Source organism: Triticum aestivum, chromosome 4B (assembly GCF_018294505.1).
Source record: "Triticum aestivum cultivar Chinese Spring chromosome 4B, IWGSC CS RefSeq v2.1, whole genome shotgun sequence".
NCBI lineage: Eukaryota > Viridiplantae > Streptophyta > Magnoliopsida > Poales > Poaceae > Triticum > Triticum aestivum.
In genome coordinates, this window is record NC_057804.1 from 398,473,641 (window position 1) to 398,498,265 (window position 24,625).

The 24,625-nt window shown below is 44.6% G+C and overlaps 2 protein-coding genes across 3 annotated transcripts; both read right to left on the reverse strand.

The window, feature by feature from the left end:
• Positions 1–6,136: 6,136 nt before the first annotated feature.
• Positions 6,137–11,319, reverse strand: LOC123092335 (protein high chlorophyll fluorescent 107). Its single transcript, XM_044514083.1, has 8 exons — positions 10,911–11,319; positions 10,580–10,723; positions 9,734–10,039; positions 9,573–9,632; positions 8,934–9,179; positions 7,978–8,088; positions 7,269–7,445; positions 6,137–6,837 (listed from the first exon to the last, which is right to left on the reverse strand). The coding sequence occupies exons 1-8, from the start codon at positions 11,256–11,258 to the stop codon at positions 6,391–6,393; spliced, it is 1,839 nt and encodes a 612-aa protein (XP_044370018.1). The 5' UTR covers positions 11,259–11,319; the 3' UTR covers positions 6,137–6,390.
• A 657-nt stretch (positions 11,320–11,976) lies between these two features.
• LOC123092336 (FIP1[III]-like protein) lies at positions 11,977–21,111 on the reverse strand. 2 transcript variants are annotated; one of them, XM_044514085.1, is made up of 9 exons: positions 20,631–21,111; positions 20,247–20,368; positions 19,855–19,981; positions 19,703–19,753; positions 19,548–19,634; positions 19,359–19,460; positions 19,195–19,277; positions 17,501–19,088; positions 11,977–13,058 (listed from the first exon to the last, which is right to left on the reverse strand). In XM_044514085.1, exons 1-9 carry the CDS (start codon positions 21,033–21,035, stop codon positions 12,483–12,485), a joined length of 3,141 nt encoding a protein of 1,046 aa, XP_044370020.1. In that variant the 5' UTR covers positions 21,036–21,111; the 3' UTR covers positions 11,977–12,482. The 2 variants fall into 2 exon arrangements, with proteins under 2 accessions (XP_044370020.1, XP_044370019.1); XM_044514084.1 differs by having other exon boundaries at positions 19,703–19,759; positions 20,631–21,110.
• Positions 21,112–24,625: the final 3,514 nt, after the last annotated feature.

The window sequence follows — 24,625 nt, forward strand, 5'->3', positions numbered from 1 at the left end:
TCTGTCCGTGGAACCGGTCTCATGTGTGTGGACATGTAAGGTTGGTCCAGGCCGATTCATCCTACAATACCGTTGAATCAAAATAAGATGTTGGTGGTAAGAAGTACGACTATCACCGCCCACAACTCTTGTGTTCTACTCGTGCATATCATCTACGCATAGACCTGGCTCTGATACCACTGTTGGGAATCGTTGCATGGAAAAACAAAAAAATCTACGCACACGCAATGATCTATCCATGGAGATGCATAGCAACAAGGGGGAGAGTGTGTCTACGTACCCTCATAGACCGTAAGAGGAAGTGTTTCATAGCGCGGTTGATGTAGTCGAACTTTCTTCGCGATCCACTGATCAAGTACCGAACGTACGGCACCTCCGATTTCTGCACACGTTCAGCTCGGTGACGTCCCTCGCCTTCTTGATCCAGCAAGACGTCGAGGTAGTAGATGAGTTCCGTCAGCACCACGGCGTGGTGACGGTGATGGTGAAGTGATCTCCGCAGGGCTTCGCCCAAGCACTACGAAAATATGGTCGGGGAAGTAAACGGTGGAGGGCGGCATCGCACATGGCTAGGCAATTGTCTTGGGTGTGCTAGCCCCCCCCCCCTCACATATACATATATACGTGGGAGGGGGAGGGGAGAGACGAGGAGGCGCCCCAAGTAGGACCGAATCCTACTTGGGTTCCTCCCAAGCCGCGCGTCCCCCTGCCATATATGTCGGAGGGGGAAGGAAAGAGGAGGGGCAGAAAGGGAAGGGGGAGGCCGAATCCCCCCCCCTTTCCTTTCTCTTCCCATCTTTCCTTCTCCTCCTGGTTCAGCCCATATGGGGGGTGCACCATCCCCTTGTGGCTGGTGTGTTTCCCCTCTTGGCCCATAAGGCCCATATCTTTTGTCGGGGGTGCCGGGAACCCCTTCCGGTGACCCGATATGTATCTGGTACCCTCCAAAACACTTCTGGTGTCCGAATACCATCGTCCTATATATCAATCTTTACCTCTCGACCATTTCGAGACTACTCGTCATGTCCATGATCTCATCCGGGACTCCGAACAACATTCGATCACCAAATTACATAACTCATATAATATTATATTGTCATCAAACGTTAAGTGTGCGGATCCTACAGGTTCAAGAACTATGTAGACATGACCGAGACACCTCTCCGGTCAATAACCAATAGCGGAACCTGGATGCTCATATTGACTCCTACATATTCTACGAAGATCTTTATCGGTCGAACCGTTATGACAACATACGTAATTCCCTTTGTCCATCGATATGTTACTTGCCTGAGATTCGATCGTCGGTATCCTCATACCTAGTTCAATCTCGTTACCGTCAAGTCTCTTTACTCGTTCAGTAATACATCATTTTGTGACTAAGTCCTTAGTCGTTTGCTTGCAAGCTTATGATGTGTATTACCGAGAGGGCTCAAAGATACCTCTTCGATACTCGGAGTGGCAAATCCTAATCTTGATCTATGCCAACTCAACAAACACCTTCGGTGATACCTGTAGAGCATCTTTATAATCACCCAGTTACGTTGTGACATTTGATAGCACACAAGGCATTCCCCCGGTATCTGGGAGTTGCATAATCTCATAGTCGAAGAAATATGTATTTGACATGAAGAAAGCAATAGCAATAAAATTGAACGGTCATTATGCTAAGCTAACGAATGGGTCTTGTCCATCACATGATTCTCCTAATGATGTGATCCCATTATCAAATGACAACACATGTCCATGGTTAGGAAACCTTAACCATCTTTGATCAACGAGCTAGTCTAGTAGAGGCTCATTAGGGACACGGTATTTGTTTATGTATTCACACATGTATTTAAATTTTCGATCAATACAATTCTAGCATGAATAATAAACCTTTATCATGAATAAGAAAATATAAAATAATAACTTTTTTATTGCCTCTAGGGCATATTTCCTTCACTATGTGTTTTTGTTGGCAGCATAACGACATGGATGATAAAGGCAACGCTGGCGAAATCATGAGCGATAAAGGCAAGGATGACAAGGACATGGGTGATAGAGGGAAGGAAGCCAGAGACATGGATGATAATGACAATGAGGATGTAGGCATAGACTGCAAAGGAATGGATGATAATGATAATGAGGATGCAGGCAAGGGTGGCATAGACATGGATGGTACAGACATGGATGATGTAGGCATGCAAGGCAAAAGAATTGGTGATAAAGGCATGGGTGGTACAGGCGTACATACAGACCGGAATGTGTTTATGGAATATGTAGAGATCGTGAAGAAGACTTTCAGAACTGAGGAAGAAGCCTACATGTTCTACGTAGACTATGTGAGAAAAAAGGTTTTGGTGTTAGAAAGGATGATTTGAACTACAGGGGTTCGAAACAAAATGCATACCGACGGACGTACAAGTGCTGCAAACAAAATGCATACCAATGGGGATGGCAGCCTATGAAGTTTCCGCAGAGATAGACGAAGGCAGAAATATAAAATACAACATTCGGGGCAGGTGATGCGGTTGCACCCTGAAGAAGTTCAAGAAACTGCGGAGGAAGGGAAGAGGTGGCATGGAAAAGCCTCGCTCGACGTGCATCATGAGGAGGACACGCTTATCCAGCCGTGGCGCGGGCTCCAGCTCGTCTGCCTCCGGTAGCCTCCAACCTTACTCCGGGACCAACCCCTCGATGACGAGCCCTTCAATGTCTTCTGTGGTGACCTGAGACAGAAGCCAATCCCCCTGGATACAGTCGGGCGGGGGAGCGGGGCTCGACGATGAGCCCTTCTATGCCTCTTGGCCCGCTCAAGCTTGGCTGTCACGTCCTTCGCCATCCTCTCCGTGCGCTCCAGCAAGGCGTGGTGGTGGGCTTGGTAGATGGGGCGGGTGGCGAGCTCGTCAAAGTGGACGAAGGGGTGAAAAAGGGGATCTGGTAATTTTTCTGCCCCAACCCTATTGTGTTTTGTACCGTGGATAAATCCGCCCCGGGGATTAGTGGTCGTTGACCTCCTGTCCCACGGCGCCCTCAAATCCCGCCGCGCAAAGGAAGTGCGACACGTTGCGAATTTCCGGGGCAGAAATCGAGGCGTCGTGCCTCCACTTTCCCCACGATCCGCGCCGCAACCGCTTCCGCACGCACGCGCATTTTCTAATCGCGGTAATTTCGCCGCAGATCAATCCGATTGATCACTGGTGATCGCTTTCCTAAGAATCACCCTCGGTGTTGGAGTTGTGTCGAATATAGTGTACGAGGTAGGTTACAGTTGGACTTGTAGTTGTATCGTGTTTACATAGGATGTGGAGTCGTGTCCTAGTAGGACACTTGTATCCTAGCCTCTCATATATAGCGGGGATAGACACACAATGTAATATATGCCAACATAATAGCACAGGCGCGCAAGGGGGAGCCGGCGGCTTGTGCCGGCGCCCGGGTGGCCGGTGTGCGGTATTGTGACGGTGTCACGGGAAGGAGCGCCCGTAGTCAAGCCCCGGGGATGTAGCCATATCGGTGAACCTCGTTAACAAATCTCGGTGTCGTGCTCCTGTGATTGCTTAGTCCTCGGATGATCGACGGTATGCCTTGGATTTATTCTAACAAGTGGTATCATGAGCTAGGTTGTTTGAGGTTGCTGGTCTAGAGGAGGAAGATTCGATGTCATGATCATCGTCGGCTAGCAGCGGACGGAAGTGATCGGGAGAGGTCGTCAGATCAAGTTAGCAATCAGAGCAGTATCCTTCGGCATGCAGCGGCAGATCGATTCGGCCGTGGCAGCGGACACGCATCTTGCAGTGTTCTAAACTAGTTCGGTCTTGGCGAGACCGAATGATTGATGGAACGCACCGGACAGGCGGTCCAAGCGGTGTTGCGTCGCTAGTGGACTGGCCAGGCGGCTGCAGCGGCAGCCCAGGCTGGCCCTCGTGAAGCTGGCTGGCACGCGGGAGCTGATGGATTAGTAGTAGGCAACACCGTGGATGATTTGTTTTTAAAAAAACGGGACCGAGTCCCTGGAGGCAGCGGATCAGATTTGTGCGTGAGAAAATTCATCACGGATAAGCAGCCATCGGAAAGCGGAAGGTCATGGCAAAGCAAAGCTAGCATTGGAGTTGAGCCACGGGAGCCACACCACGTGAAGGCCAAGAGTAATTCTTTGGTTGATTTTGCTATTAGTACGTAGAGATTCGGTTCGTGTAAGGCATTGTGTGGAAAGCTCAGATAATTTTTCGAAGGGTCAGCTGTACAAAGAATCATGGCGTATCGGATACCAGGTTTGAGGTGAAAAAGTTTGACGGAACTGAAAGCCTTGGGTTATGGCAAACAAGAGGGAAAGATTCGTTGGCATAACATGGATGCTTGAAGGCGTTGCGGGACGTCATGTCAGCTGTGATGGAATTATCATGTGATGAAGGGAAATTCGTGGAATGATCTGGGAGCCTGAGTCGGACTAGATAGTCTGACGGATCGACGCAAGTCGGTTGGTACAGAAGACGATGGTGAGATCGGCGAAGACGACATAGGTGCGTGATGCTGATGGTGACCGACTTCTGGGGCGTGGAAACACGTGGCGCGGGCCCGTGGGCTTGTGTGACTTCGACAAGACTATGGCGCGGGATTGATTCAAGATGATGTATATACGGAGCTTGAAGTTGATGAAGCGCGGGGGTGGACTGATCATCTACCATGGAGTCATGTTGAAGGTGGAGTTGGAGTCTAGAGGACTTCACTTGGTGCTGATTGAGGGGCTACGGCGTAAGAGCTCAGAGAGTCGAAGCCTATTTAGCGGGAAAAAGCGAGTGACATGCAGTTCGGACTGGAGCCCAGTGGTCTGATGGAAGCGTGAAACTCGTCATCGGTCGGTGATGATCGGTGGTACTCTGCAGTGGGGGTTGAGTGGTGTGGGTTCGCGACCCTTGAGGCTCGACCGGGACAGCGGAGGCTCGACGTGGTAATAGCGGCGAGGCGTGCAGTTAGCACGGGACATGGAGACGGGCCAGGGCTCTGGTGGTCATACATGTGATGAGACAACTGCGAATTTGACTCGGGGTGACTACAAGCAATGGTGAAATTCTTTCAGGTTTCAGACAGGCGGTCAAGAAAGGAGCAGTGATGTTGAGTTCAGCTAACTCTTATGTATGACACCCAATATGTGAGTTGTTCACTTTCACGCAGGTCAGTGATCGGTGTGTGATGGTGTTGGACTAATACTCTGGAAGTTGGGAGCGCAAACTAGAGTAATGTGGAACTTAATTTTGCTCGAGTGTTGGCTGTGGTCAAGAAAAGGAGGGACTACAAGTTGCAAGTGGAGTCATATGGAGTCTTTGGAGTAGCAGCGGTACTCACGGGATAAACTCAAGTCCAATGTACATGGAAGTTTGACGCATGGACAAATTCAAGGTGGTGGAGAATATACGTCAAGGTGAAGTTTGTTGGAGTTGTGTCGAATATAGTGTACGAGGTAGGTTACAGTTGGACTTGTAGTTGTATCGTGTTTACATAGGATGTGGAGTCGTGTCCTAGTAGGACACTTGTATCCTAGCCTCTCATATATAGCGGGGATAGACACACAATGTAACATATGCCAACATAATAGCACAGGCGCGCAAGGGGGAGCTGGCGGCTTGTGCCGGCGCCCGGGTGATCGGTGTGCGGTATTGTGACGATGTCACGGGGAGGAGCGCCCGTAGTCAAGCCCCGGGGATGTAGCCATATCGGTGAACCTCGTTAACAAATCTCGGTGTCGTGCTCCTGTGATTGCTTAGTCCTCGGATGATTGACGGTATGCCTCAGATTTATTCTAACATTCGGTCCGCCAAACACCCCCCAGGGTCGTCCTTCACTCGGACGCGCAAACGAAACCGACTTTTTTCTTTGAGAAAAACGTCGGCATTTTATTAATCAAGCAACGTAATTACAAAGAGTCTCTCGGATATATTTCGGAGTAGAAACGAAACCGACTTAAGTCAACTTCCGAACCATAATGGGATGAGCTCAACGCTCCGCTACGGATTGACTTGGCCCTTTTTTTAGGCTCCAAGGCGTGAGTCTTATAAACTTGGACTCGAAGATCGCCAATGTTGGCGCTCGTCCGAGACATCGAGTGGCATCTATCCGGAGAGTTAAGACTACTTGCAGAGAACAAATGATGTAACCACACAACAGACTGATGGGCTTCTATACACAGCTACACTGCTTCTCGAGCAGCCTCTGACAGAACTACATACACAATGGGCAAGTGACTGCTAATGTCAGCATCGGGGTTCTTCTTATTACAGATATACACATAAATGCACGTGCTACTTACTACTGTCCCTCAGGCCACGGTACCTGTCAGTGATCACTCGATGGCTGTGCACGGTGGACATGGCAACAACTGCTGCTAATGCTGAACGGAAGAAGGAACTACGGCACGGGGAGAAGAGGGAGGGGTTTCCTGGTCAGCCGCCGCGTCCTCCTCTGAGAAATAACTCCCTTGGGATCAGAGCCCTCTAGCACAGCGTCTAGCTCCGCCGGGTCCAGGGCCAGCCTCCTCCTGATGAAGCCATCCACGTCAAAATCACTCTCTGCCTCCCGAGTGTATGCAGCACGGCGGTCCACGATGCTGTCGAGGTTGGGAATGCTTGAACCTTCAGCCGTGCCGCTGTCGAGGTCAGAGGTACTTGAAACTTCAGCTGTGGTACTCGCGGAGGGCTCTACACCTGCAGAAGTGCTCATGGTGGTACTGCCTTGCTGCGTCACTTGACCGGACGGTCGGTCCATGTTCAGGAGCTTCTTCACGCTGTCTAGAGCAGGATCGATGATGTCGAGGAAGCCCATAACCCAGGAGGCATCATCCACGACCTCGATACGCTGTCAGGATGGGGAATGGTCAGTTGCATTGCCAGGGGTCTCCCGCGGTAGGCTAACAACTGCTGCTAGCATGTTACTATGTTGTTCATGGAGATGTAGGCACAAACACATACTCCCTCCGTTTCTAAATATAAGTCTTTTAGACATTTCAAATGGACTACAACATACGGATGTATGTAGACATATTTTAAAGTGTAGATTCACTTATTTTGCTGTGTATGTAGTCACTTGGTGGAATCTCTAGAAAGACTTATACTCCCTCCGTCCGAAAATACTTGTCATCAAAATGGATAAAAACGGATGTATCTGAAACTAATATACATCTAGATACATCCCCTTTTATTCATTTTGATGACAAGTATTTCCGGACGGAGGGAGTATTTAGGAACGGAGGGAGTAGAACACAAAAGATATAGTTTGCCTGCACTAACCTGCTGAAAATAAAGGTCCCGTATTTCTTCAGCTCGAACTGGATCCCCCTGTTCCTCCTCTAGCGCCGCCCATGTCAGCCATGTCACCTCACTCTGAGAATTGATGTTCAGCGAAGACCTCAACAATCTTCTGGCAGCTGTGTAGTTACCCACACGCTGTTCTAGGACTCCCCAAGCCTAAAAAGTAGTTACCCACCGGCAATCCACGTCAGAGCACGAGTAGAAAATGGAAGATATAAAAGCTGAGGAACAAGAGCGGGGGAGAATAATAACAATAGATAAATAAATAAATAAAGCAAAAGGAAAGCGAAATAAAAAGAAGAAAGGAAAGGAAAGGTGGAGTGAGGGGAAGAGGAGGCTTTCGTCTTCGCAAGAGGAACTGGTCGCGCATTGCGTCCGTCTCCAAGGTTCTCTGGGATGGCGTCGTCGGAGGTGGTGGAAGACGAGGTGGAAGTAGTGCTCATAATTTAATGGTATGAGATAGTAAATGGAATAATGGCCGACATTAGGATCTAATCTTCAAATTGCTAGAATGAATGCAGTTTGAGCCTTCAGATCATGGATACAAGAGATACTTCACACACAAGCAAGCAGTCATATTGGACTATTTCATCAAACCAAACTATATATATTCAACGGTGTGTGAGACAAAAAGGTATAACAAACACTTACACAAAGTATCAGATTTTGTTCAAGTGATATTCTTTACCTGAAGACAACGAGCAGCACATTCATTTGTTGAATTAACTGATAAGGCTCTTTGATAGAGTGACCTTGCAGTTCTCTCATTTCCTTCTTTCCACTCCATCCAACCCCAAGCCTATAACATGAAATGCTAAGTTTCAAACATAACCAAATACTGTAAAGAAAACAGTCCATAAGCACGTCACCATGTCAATTAGCTGGAAATAGCAAGGCATATCTAAACGTTGAATGCAAACTGGTACTCTTGTATATTTTCGTTCCTGATTTTGGTAGAAACATCTGTCCTTCTAGTTGTTCATCTCCAATCTTTTTTACTTCAATGTGACCAACAACATGCAAAACCTACAGATATTCCTGTGACCATATATCTGGTTGACTGGTTCGATCCCTAGGCGTGCAGGTGTGCGTTACGCATTAGTAGAATAGCATGTGCCCACGTTAAGTGAAGCCGGTGAAGGTGTGTGAGCATCATGGGGCCTGGTCTCAAAAAAGAAGAGAACATGCAACATCTTCCATAGTGGAAGTTAAGAAATATATCTAATTGCACCCAAAAAGTAAACTCCGCAGAAGCTCAAAATATACCACTCAAGATCTTAAAGGACACTGGCTAAATAATCTAAACTCCAAAGGTAAAAGAAGGATAGGAGCACATCACGGAAGTACTAACAAAAGGGAAAACATATTTGAACTGAAGGGATGCACTGGATATTCCGTGAACCTTTCTATTCCCAAATGATTCGACTGTATATTTGCATAATATAACTAGGACTTGCAAGTTGCAGCTCTACTGTGAGCACTACAACAAAGTAGTGTCGGAAACTGACAAAATTGTATCTCCAGACAAAGGAAAAGGAACATTAAAACAAGGCATACAGACCAACTATAAATGAAGTTAAGCAAACCACATGGAGCTTAATAAATGATCAGATTACTAAAAGAGGTAAGTGCAGAAATTCTTACTATCCAAACTGGTTGGTGCCTTGGATCAATCTGAGATGCCTTTCTAAATAATACACGGGCAACATTTGGAGATGCACAATTGTATTCCAGCAGTGCAAGTGACTGTAGAATTACAGGGTCCCTAGGGTTCACAGCATGGCCAATCTTAAGTAACTTCCTTGCTTTGTCAGTGTTACCTTGATTGGCCTCAAAGAGTGCCCAGACATGCCACGAAAATCTGTTCTTGGGACTAGCCTGTACAGCTTTCTGCACAGGAAAACCAAAGTTACTTTCTGTCATGAAACTTGATTTTGTTTCAAGGAATGTGATAAATAATACGAGGAACAATCATGTGCAGATGTGAACCAACAGCACCATAGTATGACCCTAGCAGTGTATTGTAGTGGAATAACTGAAACTAATATAGTTACTAGTTACTAGTAGATCAGATCTTCCAACAAAAACCAGATAAATATAGGGTGAATCTACAATAATTCCATCACTACTTGGAATTTCTTTCTACTTCACACTACCTCTTAAGACAAAAAAACCTCTGAAGACACATGAACAAGCCTTAAAAGATTACAAGTATGAGAACCAAATCAGTAAAAAACATCAATGAGAAGTATGATTGTATTACAGAGGGAAAATAAGTATTACCTCAAAGAGCTTCCTCGCAATGGCATTGTTTTCCGCACGCATTTCTACCTGAGCCCAAGACTACTAGAAAATTGCCATACATAAGTTCACAATTCAACACAAAATACAGCTTGCAATTTCTTTTTATGCAGTAAACAGAAAACTATGAAGCAAATACTTACTAGCCAACTTGCACAACTTTTTGGATTGCATTGAGTAGCTTGCTGGAATAAAGTCCGTGCTTGTTCAAAGCGCTCTGCTCTAGCTTCAAGCAAAGCAAGAGTCTGGTAAATGTACTCATTTCCTCCACAATATTTCAGACCTTTTGCAAGTAGGTTCCGAGCCTTTTTAATGTTTCCTTGCTTGATTTCTAAAATTGCCCACCCATGCCAAGCTGCGATGTGCTTTGCATCAGCCACAGTAGCCGCATCAAATAGCTCTCGTGCTCTTCGAATACTCCCACCCTTGCTTTCTAGCACTGCCCAGCACTGTAATTCAAAGCAAAAGGAAAACAATGACCTCTGCATGTTTTATTGGATTTCTCCCTAGATGACATAATTTCTAGATGTGTCAAACATACACATTGAGGTCAATGTGCAAGATAGTTCCAGCGGGGCACATCACACAGGATTCAATCAAAAATCTCGAATGACTTCCAACATTTTTCGAGCGGATCATAAGAATAATTCACGAAATTATGTTCCGACATAAATAACATGTGCAAGTGGAAGCTAAATACTTAACAGTCGAAAAAATTGACCCTTATAGGTACTCCCAGTATATTCGTTTTCGTTTGAGAAACACCGAGTATAACATATAGACAAACGAGTTATAGTTAAACATAGTCAAATCCCCGCATGGCATATTAACAAACAAAAAAATTACACTTGGTATATTAAGATAACCATATGTGCATTATTTATGTTGACACGTACGCCTCTAGAGGACGAACCACATGCCCTGCATTGCTCACGTGGTATAATTTTTCTACTAGTCGGTTTAGCAAAGTGAGGTGATGACGTGCAAACCTGCCAAATGTATGGATTTTCTCCCTGTGTGGCTTGGCAGCCCCTCTCATAAGCGGCTCTAGCTTTGTCAAACCTCGACTGTTTGCTATATAGCTTCCCAAGCGCGACGTATGGGCGCCCATCTTCAGGCCAATACAACATACACTGGATGAGAAAGGGGTCGTCAGCTTAGAGCAACCAAACAATTAGACACTTGATCATCATTCTAAACAATACTAGTAGCATTTTAGAGCACAATGTACCCTCACTATCTCTTATTATCTCTCGCTGTATTTCAGTGAGAAGATGTCATACTATAATTTTAGCCGAATTCTGTAGTGTAGGTGCGCACCTTGTTGAGGAGCTTCTCGGCCTCGGCGAACTCGTACTTCCTGGTGTGCACCTTGGCGCGGTGAAGCCAGAGCTCGAGGTTGATGGGCAGCGGGCGGTCAGCCGTGGCGGCGGGCTCGCCCATGGCCGGCTCGAAGAGCGGGACCTTCTTCGCGATCTCCTCCATTCTCCTGTCGAAGGGGCCCTCCCCGTCCCGCTCGGGCCCTCCCCCTGCCGCTGCAGCGGCCGCAACAGGCCTCCCGCGGCGAAGGCGGAGGGAGAAGAGCGAGGCGGCGGATGAGGCCTTGGTGGTGGCAGGGCCCGGGAGGGGCGGGGGAGGCGGCGAGGACGAGAAGAGCCGCATCGCCATGGCGCTGGAGCGCGACGCGGTGCTCTGGTCGGAGCAGCGAGGCAGGCGAGGCCGAGGCGCTGCTTTGTGTGAGTGAGGGGGCGTGGAGTTTACGGGATTGCCCACGCGCGTGCGGTGCTGTTGACGCCGTGGGCGGGGCTGCGGGGGCAGAAGCGGGAGGCGGGGATGGGGGAGGCCGTTGGAGAGGCTCGGAGCGCGCCACGTCGCCGGGCAGGGAAGGTCAGTGTTTTTTGAGTTTCACCGGACCGGCAAAACCTCTCGGGACGAGTGCTTCGCCCCGGCGTGCGATTGGACACGAGGCCGCCCGTCTCCTGTTTTCGTCCAAAGGAGAAGAAACAACAAATTACGCCCTGCCTCTGATTGTGACCGGGGATGTATGAAACTATCAACATCTCTTTCTTTCTTTTTTTTGTCTTTTGAAATGATCAACATCTCACTTTTGACATGTTCAAAAAAAAAACATCTCACTTTTGACACGTTGTGAGCTATATCACCAGTCCTGAGTTGAAAAACAAGGAGAACTTGCAGGTAGGAATATGGATGATAATTTTTGACTCAAGTGATATTTGCACCGGTTACAGAGCAACCCACACAAAATGAACCAGCATAACACTCGCTTAGGCTGCCAGTACAGCTTAATAAGCACATGAAGCAACATAACCGCGGCGAAAACCATACTCTGCTTTTAAAAATACACTGCAGTTAGGAGCCCAAGGAAGGAATGCATGCAAAAAACACAACCAAGACATGAAGCAGGCAACCAAAGACATGAAGCAGGGCATACGGCAGCACACTACGACAACTCCGCAACCAACAAAGCGACAGTATGTCCATATGTAGAGACCACGGCCAAATATACCCAAGAGAGGTAGTGTCAGAATTCCCCACGCGGAAAAAAAAGAAAAGGAAAGGAAAAAAAAAGTAACCCTCTCCTGAGGAAAGACGAGCAGATATTCAGTCTGATGCCGTTGATCTTATTAGCTGACTGCTCCGACAAAAATGTTGAAACTGTAGGTCAATAACAACTGCAATGTGTGAATGCTTTTGTACATTTTGTTTCCTATTCCAAGCATCAAAACATATTCAATCTACAGTGTCTCAACCTGAATCGCTAGATGACAGCGGCATCTCGTTCATCAAAAACATTGGCACTTTGGCTCCTCCCAAGTACCATAAGACGATATTTCGGCACAAAATATGCCTGACTCAAGGTTAGTTCAGCATCTAACCATTACCGCCCCAACGACGTTTCCTTGCAGGTCGCTGATTCTTGACATCATCCGCACCACACGCAACTGCTAGCAGTTCATCCTTGCCATTGTCTTGCTCCTTTTGGGTAACAGTAACATCTTCTTTGAACCTCTCCCTTCTCTTCTGCATTTTTTCCATTACCTTAAGTATGTGTTTCTCGTCACATTCCCTTGTAGCTCCCTTGTCGCAAATATCTTTTGACGTTGCATTAATCATCTCTAATTGACCGCCTGAGCTTGCTTCAATCACTGATTCCAATGCTGCGTTTCTTGGTTTGTTAGGTCTTCTGTTTGGAGCAGTATCCTGATGGTCCTCTTCAATCAATTCTCCTTCCTCGATCTCATCTTCTTCCTTGGTAGTTTGGCGTCTTTGGTTCGCTGTGTTCACCAAGCCCTGGTAGACTGACTGATAGTAACTTCTATTCAGTTTCATCTTCTGTGCTTTCTGATGTACATCCTTGTGTTTGGAACTGTGCAAATTCTTGTCTGCAGGAAGACCTCCCTCATTGTCACTTTCAACTCGCCTTATCTCATTGCCTTGGAGCTTAAACTGCAATAAATGAAAATATAGCATTGAGGAACAAAAGTCCGCAGATGGTGAGAGCACGCATGCAAGAAAAACAAGGTAAAAAGGTGCACATCGACTTGTACTGAAATGGCAAACACAAATAGTGCTAGAAATTGTATTCCTGTTCCATTGTTGGGTAAACAACTGCTCTTAAAGCTTTGACAGTTACTCCTTGTCACTAATACACAAGGTGTAGTGGAAGCAAAGGACCAGGACACAAGAATCATCAGCAATTTAACATTGACAGTTGAGATTCTACAATGATGGCCATGTTAACAAAGCACCAGAAATAGGCATACAGAGAAAAAAAATAAGTCCATCATCAACCCTCCAGTTTGATGTGTGCTCATACTTCCAGTCCCTAAATTCAGGACCCTGAACTTCCCAATCCTAACCAATTTAGACAGCTTGTTTGGCACACAGGGAAAAGGGTGATGCTTGCCAAAAGTGAGTCCTAAACATTTACTTGTGGATACACTATGTCCTCTCCTTGCTCATCACCCTCCCTTGATCAATCGCACGATTCTGCACTTGTGGTGCCACCTCGATGTGAGAATGATGCAACCACCGCCATTGTGGCCTTGAGTGCCACTTAACGCGAGCTCTGCCCCGAGCAACGTCGCAGGTGGACTCTGAACACTGACCCCACCCCCTTTTTTGGCATCCCTCACTTCGGCTGGTGGCATGAGAAGGAAAGGAGAAAAGTATAAAGTGTTGGTGGTATGGGAAGATTGGGGCAATGTTGTTACTTTCTTTAGAAAAACTGGCATTCAAGGCTGATCAAATCCGGTCTACTGGGCAGTAATGGGCTCCAATGCAGCTAAACACCCAAACAGGAAGTAAGGGATTGGTTTGTCAGGTTCGGGGTTACAAATTCTGGGCTTTAGAATTCAGGGTTACAAATATCTGGGCTTTAGACATCGCAGTTCATTTCAAACTGAATAATGAACTTCAGGGTTTAAATGGACTGTTTACTAAGCAACAATAATTGTCAATTTTCTAGTAGCTACCGGGGCACATCAAACATCTGATAAGATAATATCGTGATACAGTATACGGAAGTTACAGATAAAACTTGGTAAACTTACAACATGGCCTAAAAGAAATATATTCCTATCCTATTCTTCAGCAACCAGTAGGATTACTTGTAGGACATTAGCTGCTAAATTAAGTGTCTGAGAGATCAATATTTGGTGATGCAGCACTGCTTTACAAAAAGAAACAACAAATATATTAACTAAGTGTTTCCTCTAAGTATAAATATTAAGCAAAATATACAGGCACAGAAAGAATTAATGCTTTCTACCAGTAACTGCATGTGTTAAGTCAGCCGGATATAAACCATGTACTATCATTTTTATGGACATGAACATGTTCTTAATCTATAATACGGATTGAAAATATGAACCTGAACATAAATGTAAATTACAAGTAGCAAAGTTCTGGCTATTTTATTGATAAGATAAATCATACTCTGTAAACTTTTATAAGAAGTCTTACATCACTAAAGTAAATATGAAGAGATAATTACTTAAGACATAATATCCTATTGCTTAACCATCCACGTGTCTTTTTTTTCCCTGACGGGGAAAACCAATTGAACTGGACGAGCTACTGTGGGTATTCACCATTTACACCTAATTAATCTACAACATTTCTACTGGGGGATCCAGAAGGTATATATACACCTCACCACAAGCAGTAACTGGGAATATTCACAAAAATAACTAGTACAAACAAATTATGTAAGAGAAAAGGCGATTATTCCAATGAACTATTAAAAATATATGGAGAAGGGCAGCAGAAAAATTCCTAGAATATAAAAAAAATAAAAAGAAAGAAGAGGGGACAGAGCCTGAACTGAGCTCAAATTGGTTTATCAAATTAAACGTGCAGCAAAACATAGAATATTCTCTAAGAACATAGCCATCCTATTGAGCATCTAATTTTGACCTATATTATTTTAAAATGAAGACCAAAAGGAACGACAATACCACAACATTGTCAGGAAACCCCTTTTCTCTCAGCATGTCATGTTAGAATTTAAAACCCAAGCTTTCATATACATCAGCGCATACTTCAGAGATTTCATTGGAGTTATTGGTGTTCCAATAACTAACTCGAGTAGTTTGACTACAATCTTGCTCAATCAAAATATCAAAACATGATAGTCACAGCATGATACATGAATTTCCAGTCAGTAATCAGTGTGCACTGGAACCTGCCATGGATTGATGATATGTAGCATAATCATTTGAATCTTGTTAAATTCCGAATTTGAGAATCTAGCAAGAAAAAACTAAATTTATTCTCATGTTATTGATATACTTGGCAAATGGAACCAATCAGCATTATAGCAATGTGTAATGTGTGTTAACTCAGACCTAAATGAGTTACAATAGATTTATATATTAAGTAAAGGCATACTTAAGTGTAATTAGGCATTATATAAAACCCTCGGGAGATAAAATCATGTGGCATTAAATCAAGATACTAGTGAGGACACTTGTATGAGCACGATAGTTACAAGTGGGTGCCTTTGTACTGACTCGGTGGCACAGTCTCTGCCCCTATCGGATAGTAAATGCTACTATTTGTCAAACAAATCGACAACAGAAAAATTAACAGGGATATGCCAGGTCATAGTAAAAGGATTAGGTGAAAGTAAAGTAAAGCACAAGTTTAAAAGGCTATCCACTTGAATATTGAATGTGCAGTCAGAGCTCAACAGAGAGAAAAATAAGACTAAACCATAATAATCTCCAAATGTCACCAAAACTGACAACACATTAACAGTTTAAGTTATTAAGATCTGAGAGGATAGCCGAAGTAAAATGTCTGACGTCATGTAAGAATCGAACAATGTCTCACCTCAGGCCTCAGAGCAGAAATGGAAATTGATTTAAGATTATCTTTTATGGGAAAAAAATATACAAAAAATGTACAATAGTCAATCCCTAAGAAGAAATGAATTTGCGATCAGTTCAATGGTTATTGTAATTTAACTGGAAATGTCAAGTTGGAATTTTAGTTGTAGTACATTTTACTGAGTTCATCAATGGCCAGACATACAAACCAAACCAGGTAATATTCTCATGATGAAAATAAGTACACAGGGAGGAAAACTGTCACTTCTTGAGCTTGGATCTATCAAATTTCAAATACTTGACATGAACAAGCCAGTCAAAAAGTCCAAAGCACTAGTATGCTGACATTAGGTCGTTAGCACACGTTGGACACCAAACACTTCAGCAAGCAACGATGATGTTACATATTCACAGCACACACTAGGTCACTGTTATTTAAAAACAAACCTACCAGCCAACACAGAACACACACACAGACAAACATTATCACACAAAAATAGCACAAATGTACAGCACATAGACCTCTATAGTTGTATTTAAAATATCTGTATAAATTGCTTGCTAAGCAACCTAGCATGTATTAATACAAGAACACAATCTACAAAGTACGAATGCGCAGAACTTTAACCCATGTATTTCACCGTCACTCTGTTGGCACATCAGGAAATTGTGTATCTCCATGTGCATACCATGTCCTGCTACTGTAAAATCCAAGTACTGTGACTGACTAGAAACAGAGGATTCCAGGCATCATATATGTTGAAGATACTATAGTAGAAGAGAAATTGGCATTTCATTGACCATGTACGACAGTGGTGCAAATTAATACAATCACTCATTGGAGATAAGTATGCAAATGCCAGAGCAGGGAGCAGGCTATAATCTCAGCAGTGGAAAAGAAGCTAACACTACCTTGTGAGCGTACATTAAAGTGCGAGAAGATTATTAAACAGCAAGAGAATAGCATCAGATATTGTTAAGTATGTGTCCATGGCTATCCTCTAGAGAGTAGTTATCCTGATACAAGCCCTAGTTCAGAAATACCAATCAAAATGTTGATAATAGGACTAGTATGGACAAACACTAACCCGTTCATCCGCAAAAAAAAAAAAAAAAAAACCTGTAAACAACAATAATCCAGTATCCTAAGTTATTTCAGGCCTTGTTTACAGACATGGAGCAACTATATCTGACCGACATCCAAGTTGGTTTAAAATTGACACCAAACTTTGGTAGGATCCCACCAGAGACCAGACCATCTAAAGAAACAGCTTACCAAAGGAGCATGTGCATTGTTCTGGAAGTGCGTAAATGCCCCTAAAAGATAAAAATATAAATTTCAAAGAAAACTGAGGACTTGCAAATTCCACCACCATACTGAGCTATGTGCAATTCAGTTTTGAGCAGCACAAAGCCCCACTCCTTTTCTTCCCTTTTTATGTGCACATATGTGCTGGTTGAAATCACCCTCTTGCCACAATAAGAGCTTAAGGGAAAAGATATATTGAATATTATATATGTGTACAACATTTCTGATTTTATCTCCTCAAAGTTTACCTTTCTTTTCCTATCATTCAAGCGGATGCTATCTGCGTCCTTGGGCTGAATATTCATGTGCTCATGCCTTCTTTCATCGTGAATGTTTGAAATAGTATTACTATTTCTCATATCACTGAAACTATAAATGGCTTCTCTAACAGTTTCCTTTGGAGAATTGTGCATCTCCACAGCATAAAGCTTCCTATCACTGATCATGAATTGGTCATGCTTCAGTCTTCTCCCTTTTGAAATTGCTATGCCGAGAAGATCTTTACGGCTCATTGAACCCAGACCAGCATGGAGCTTCCTCTTGACTGGAAGAATACAATAACCAGTCTCAGAGGGGGCAGCAGTGAATGTAACAGATTGTTGAATGTTGTCAACGTGAACTGAAGAATTATGGTGCTTGTTATTTTGATAGTATTCATCATGATGATATTGCATGAATTTGGCATTTCGACTGTTTCTTGAGCTCAAGGAAGTTAAACCAGGAGAAGACCAATTCCTCTCAGGATTCTTGGGGTAGTCATTTGCCCGAGGAGGCGAAACGAGGTGGTAAGGATGTCTCCAATGTTCATCACTGCTTTCTGCAGATCTTCTGCTTCGGTACTTTCGTCTAACCTCAGGTCCACAGAACTCACCAAATCGGTAGTCATTGTAATCGAATAGTTCATCATCCTCACCGTGGCCATGTCGGACTCTTCTAGTTTCCTGGTAATAACTTTCTCTATACATGTGCCTATCAATGTCATCAGAAAGCTCAGCCTTTTGCACTGACTTGTATCCATATCCGTGATCATGGCGTCGCTGCCACCCTTTGGCTAATGAGAGCCTCTGCAGATCATCTTGGCCATCATTGAATTCATGCCAAGAAAAACGGTCGTGATGATGGTTAGAGATAGTACTAAAGCGATGCACGCCATTTCTCAAAGCTGCTCTTTCAGCAGGTGAATAATCACGTCTTTCATAAACCTGATTGTGAACAGCATTGCGGCAATCATTACCAAGGAAAGTGGAGCTAGATCTTTTCTCTTCATGCTTTCTATCATACCTGCTAGCATAGCTATATGCTATTTTTTCTTCCTTCTCAAACACATCATGCCTTACATGAGCTGAACCTTTCCGCATCTGTTCTTTTCTTTCTTGATGCCCATATTTAAAGAGATGGTGATCACTTTGACGATTCATAAATACGCCACTGGACATGAAATCAGGTTCATCTGTCTTGTCATATCTATCATCAGCAGGAGAGGGGGTATAGCTATGACTGTCCCCCTTGGCACTTTCTTGGTCTGATTTACTCGAATGTCGGCAAAAATCAGACTTGGCATACACATTCTTAAGCTTGGTGTCTGAACAAGTAGCCTTGGAATTTGGATATCTATTAGCTCTCTTAAAGTAGCAATCTTCTGTTGATTCTTCAGAAAGCATGTCAGAATAACGAGGACTAGAAAAATGGTCCCTTGTAGAAGCTGAATCTCTCGTATCCAGTTTGCTCCCAGTACACTCTGAGGAACCTCCATTAAGCACTTCCTTATGAACAACCTTGTCCACCAGATGGTTAGTGTCTTTCAAACATTTGACACCAGGATCATTAACCAATACTCTGCATTCATTGTGATTAAGAATACGGTCAACTCAGCAATCATCTTGCGAAATACAAGTATAACCTTCTCAAAACAACAGGGACATGTAGTTCCGACTCTGCATACCTTTCAGTAGTCATGCACTTGTCATTTACTGTTGAGTTGTCATCAGAAGTGGAGTGATGTGAAGGCGAAAGCATCATGTTTACCTGTACAATCGGAATAACTTGTAATAAGATATAAATCAGGAGATATAGCGGCAACATATTAGACGCCTTGATGAAACATACTTGTATCACAACATCAGAATCCCTTTCTCTTGGACGCCACATATCTGCTGACGGAAGACGTTCAAACAGACCACCTTGAACATCGATTGCTCTACCCTTTGGCTAGATGTGCAATATTAAGTTAGCTCTCACAGACTGAACATAATTCATGTACTGCTTCCAGCACAAGAAAAGTTAACTTCATATTACCTTGGCAACGTCATTACTTCCTTCAAATCCAGAATAAATTGCTGACTTTGGCATTAGCTTACTAGATTCAAGATTGTGATGTGATTCCTGTGTGCAAAGATATGTAAGAGAATTCTTAATAAGCACATAGACAAACCTTCAAGGCTGTGTCTCACCTGATCCATTCCTGAAGATTTTTCTGCAAGTGATCTGGCTCCCTGTGTGAACTGTTTCTACAGGAAAAAAACAGTAACGTCTCTCTATCACAATTTCTCAAATTATAAAGTCCCAACACAAATGTGAATAAAAAATGGGTCATGAACCCTACCATGCCAAAACAATATTTTCTCCAACCTTCTTCATCCAGACCAAAATTGAAGTAATCAGTAAGATCTATACCATGCTGTCTCCAAGGCTTCTGCTGAAATGCTTCAATGTTTATGTCGAAAACAGTCCTGAAATAATAGAAGAAATGGTCGAATAAGCAAGCAAGTACAACTACATATCCTAATAATAATAGAAAGGCAGATAGAAAGACCAGCCAATTAGTTGCAGCTAATAAATAAGCAAGCAACGGTCATAAATAATCCAATGTCTAATCGCCAAACAAAGCCATAAATACTCGTATCGCTATTGCAACGAGAACATGAGTAGCAAAGTTCCGTGTTACACAATTCTAAGGATTTTGTGCTAGAATGAGAGAAGGGAAAGGGAGCATACCTGTTTCTTGGCAAGAAAAAATAATAATCCTTCTGAAACGCATGCTGGTGACCTAGATCACCTTGTCCTGTGATTGCCACTGTTGTTTTGTCAAGAGGTCCCTTGTAGTGGAGCCCGTGAAGCTGGAAATCGCAATTACATGGAAAACCCCATCATTCATCCAAAATAGCATTTCCAAGCTACTACATGTTAATGTATCAGAAATCAGAACAACAGAATTTGGGATGCATAGTCCATGCATCATGGAGTGTACCGAGACCGGTACTGAAAAATCAGGAACTCTCAGCACGTCCCAATTAACTAGTAGAAGAGCAAAAATTAGCTATTGTTTCGACGAATTTGACACTAGCAAGTAGCGATTCCTCACAAATTCGCGAAGCATACCTTGCGCTGTCCGCCGTCCTTAGCAGATAGACTCTTCAAGAGGCTGGCCCGAAGCTCCCCCTCCTCGCTCTCCTCCGCCCACCCCTCCTCGCACCGGCTGGCAGAAGGAGGCGGCGGCGCGCAGCCGTCCTCGTTGAGCACGATGTGGAGGTCATCCTCACTCTCCTCGTCGCTGCTGCTGTAGCCCGCGAGCCCGTCCCCCAAATCCACAGCCTCGATGGCGTCGGCCTCGGCCTCGGCGTCGGTTGCCGGGTCGGAGTCCTTGGCGTTGGAGCCGCCGCTCTCCCCAGCCGCGGCCAGCGCGGCGGTCACCTGGTCGTCGAGGTCGGCGTAGAGATCGTCGACGTCGTCATCGTTCGCCGGTGCTGTGGCGGCGTCGGCTGGGTCGGCCATGGAGGAGCACATGGGGGCACGAATGGCTGCTACTAACCGGAACCGCTAAGCCATTGATGAGCCGTGCCGCAGGTTGCGCAAAAACCTTGGGAGAGGCAGGCCTAAAACCCTAGCAACTAGATTCTCACGGGCCGGTGATGGGACCAGCATACTGTAGCTTCCAGGGGTTTCTCCCGGCCCGCGACCGGTTAGGATTTTCTTCTTCTTGTTTGGGCCCTAATATTATTTTTTTTTCGAAACGGAGGCAAACATATTTGCCTCATCATATTTGCCTCATCGATTAATAATTAAGAAGAAGAGAATTGTCCAGTTTTTTTTTAGACAACCTGCAAAGCTTTATTTATTCAGACGTCACAATGTTTACAGGGACGAAGGAAAGATCTCCCGGTTGGCCCAACCAAACATGTCGACCAATACCGAGAGAGAGAGCGTGCTTTGCTAGGTTGTGAGCTTCATAATTCGAGCTCCTAAATTCATGACCTATATTACAAGAATGAAAAATTAAGGATCGTTCAGATATCTCTTGGATCACTGCTCCATAGGCCGCATGAGACCCCTTTCTCACTTCATCAACCACCATTTTGCAATCAGACGCAATCAGAATATTCTGGGCATATAAATCCTCAGCTAAGGACAGCCCTTCCCGAACAGCCATTGCCTCAAGTGTGGGAGGATCTGTGATGAACTTGTGAACCACCACCGAGGCCCCGAGAAAGTCACCATTTCGATCTCTGCAAATCGCCCCGACGGCTCCACATTTCCTTCTTGGTGACACAGCTGCATCCACATTTATTTTAGCTCTCCCTTGGTCCGGAGGTATCCATAATGATCTCCTTACAAGGGGTGCGCTAGCTGGCCTCTGGGTTCGGGTGTTGACTTGGCGAACTTCATCCAGGTAAATTGATATGAAATTGTTCGTAGCAAAAGGTGACTGGAAAATGTCTTCATATATTGCTTTTCTCCTCGCCCCCCATATTGCCCATGCTGACACAACTAATCGAAGGAAATCGTCCGTACTCAGAGCTTCATATAGGGCAAAAGGCCACTCCTTTGGGTCGTCGTGTTGGTAGCTGATGATCTTCTCGACAAGCTCCTCAGGAGCGAGAGCCCAAACACTGCGGGACATTGAGCATGATAAAAGTGCATGCCTCCATGTGTCTCGTGCTCCACATAGCCTGCACGTATCCTCGTCCGCCATATGGCGATGATTTAAAACTTCCCCGGTGTGCATGGACTGTCTCGCAAGTCTCCAAAGAAACAAACGGAGCTTAGATGGGACCTGGATATGCCAAAGGGACGACCAAAACTCGCTATCCCTGTTTGAAGTACATGCTTCTTCATAAAACCATCTTTCCCGGCTGAGCTTTGTTCTCAAAATCATCTGGTAAGCAGACCTGACAGAAAAAATACCCCTGGGTTCCTCATGCCAAGCCCAGAAGTCCAAAACATTGCGAGTGCATAGCGGGATTTTCATAATCTCCTCTGCATCAAACGGAGTGAAAACTGACCTGATCAGCTCTTCCCTCCACTGAGCAGAAGTGTTGTCGATGAGTTCAGACACTTTAGCTGGAGGATGCTGGATGAGCGACGTGATAGGTCGTTTGAAGTTCTCCCGCGGGATCCAATTGTGGTTCCACACATCAGTTGTCTCCCCATTACCAGCTCTTCTGACTATCCCTTGTGCTAGAATATCTCTGCCGTCCAAAACCGCCCGCCAAATCTGAGACGGGTTAGCTCCCAACTGCGCTTCCAAAAGGGTACAATACAGAAAGTATACCGCTTTCAGAATTCTTCCACTAAGTGATGCCTCGTCCGTTAGGATACGCCAAGCTTGTCTTGCTAGCAATGCTATGTTAAAAATTTCTAGGTCTCTGAAGCCAAGACCCCCCAGATGTTTGGGTTGTGTCATTGCATCCCATGCTACCCAACTTGGTTTCCTCTTGCCATTCTTGCTCCCCCACCAGAATTGACGAATGATGGAAGTTATATTTTCACACAGGCCCCGAGGAAGACGAAAGCATGACATTGAAAAAACTGGTATGGCCTGCGCCACCGACTTGATCAACACCTCTTTGCCCGCCGCCGAAAGCAACTTCTCCATCCATCCCTTTATTTTATCCCACACACGGTCTCTCAAGTATTTGAAAGTACCATTTTTTGAGTGACCAACATCAGTAGGCATTCCCAGGTAACGCTCACTCAAAGTTTCATTGTGCACATTTAAAGAGTTTTTGATAGACTCATTTACCTGAGGAGGACATCCCTTGCTGAAAAAGATCGACGATTTATCATGATTGATCCTCTGACCAGAAGCGTTGCAATAAGTTTCTAGCAGGTTTGATACTGCAGCTGACCCCTCTACATTAGCCTTAAAAAGCAACATGCTGTCATCTACAAATAACAGGTGGTTAATGATGGGCGCCGTTGGAGCCACCTTAATACCTGCAACTGATGGTGAGAACCGGATTTAAGGAGGCACGAAAGGCCCTCTGCTGCAATCAAGAATAAGTAGGGGGAGATCGGGTCTCCCTGCCGAATACCTCGAGTTGGTATGAATGACTCAAGCTTCTCTCCATTAAACAAAACTGAAAAGGATACCGGGGACACCATGCTCATCACTATGTTGATCCACTGAAGAGAGAAGCCCAATTTAGTCATAATTCCTCTCAGATAAGGCCACTCCAACCTATCATAAGCCTTCATCATATCGAGCTTCAGCGCACAAAAACTATTAGACCTTGATCTTGATCTTTTCATGAAATGTAAGCACTCGTAGGCACAAATTATATTATCTGTGATTAACCTCCCAGGCACAAAAGCAGATTGTTCCTCGGATATGATATCAGGCAAAATCTCCTTAAGTCTGTTAGCCACTACCTTCGAAGCAATCTTATAAAGTACATTGCAGAGACTAATAGGCCTGAACTGAGATAGCAACGAAGGGTTTAGTACCTTTGTATTAATACCAGCACCGTATCATTTATCACCTCCGGACTTTCTTCCCCTCGGACTATCCTTAGCACCATCCGTGTGACATCGTCTCCACAAATATCCCAATTCCATTGATAAAAGTGAGCTGAGAATCTGTTCGGACCCGGGGACTTTGCGGGAACATCTGGAAAAGCGCTTTTTTGACCTCCTCTGCAGTGTAATCAGCAGTTAACCTTGAGTTCATTTAGCCTGTCACCTTCCTCGGTACATGATTTAACACTGCCTCCATTCCTTGTACCCCTTCAGAGGCATACAAGGTCTGATAGAAATTATTTGCCATTGATTTTAGCTCGTCCGGATCAACAACAATCACACCCAAGGAATTTTGTAGCGCTTTTATCATATTCTTTTTCCTCCTCAAACTAGCCCGGAGGTGGAAGAATCTAGTGTTCTTGTCTCCCGCAGATAGCCCAGTTAATTTACAAAAAACCGGCCGAAAACCGAATTTGGGCCCTAATATGAACGTCAGAGGGAAAGAAAAATCAAGTGAGAGATCGCTCGCTGTCGCAAAACTTTTTTTTTTGCGAGAAAGCTAGACTACCAGATTATCATGCCCGACTATACATCATTTACAGAAAATAAAAATGGCCTACAGTATGCACTTGGCCAAA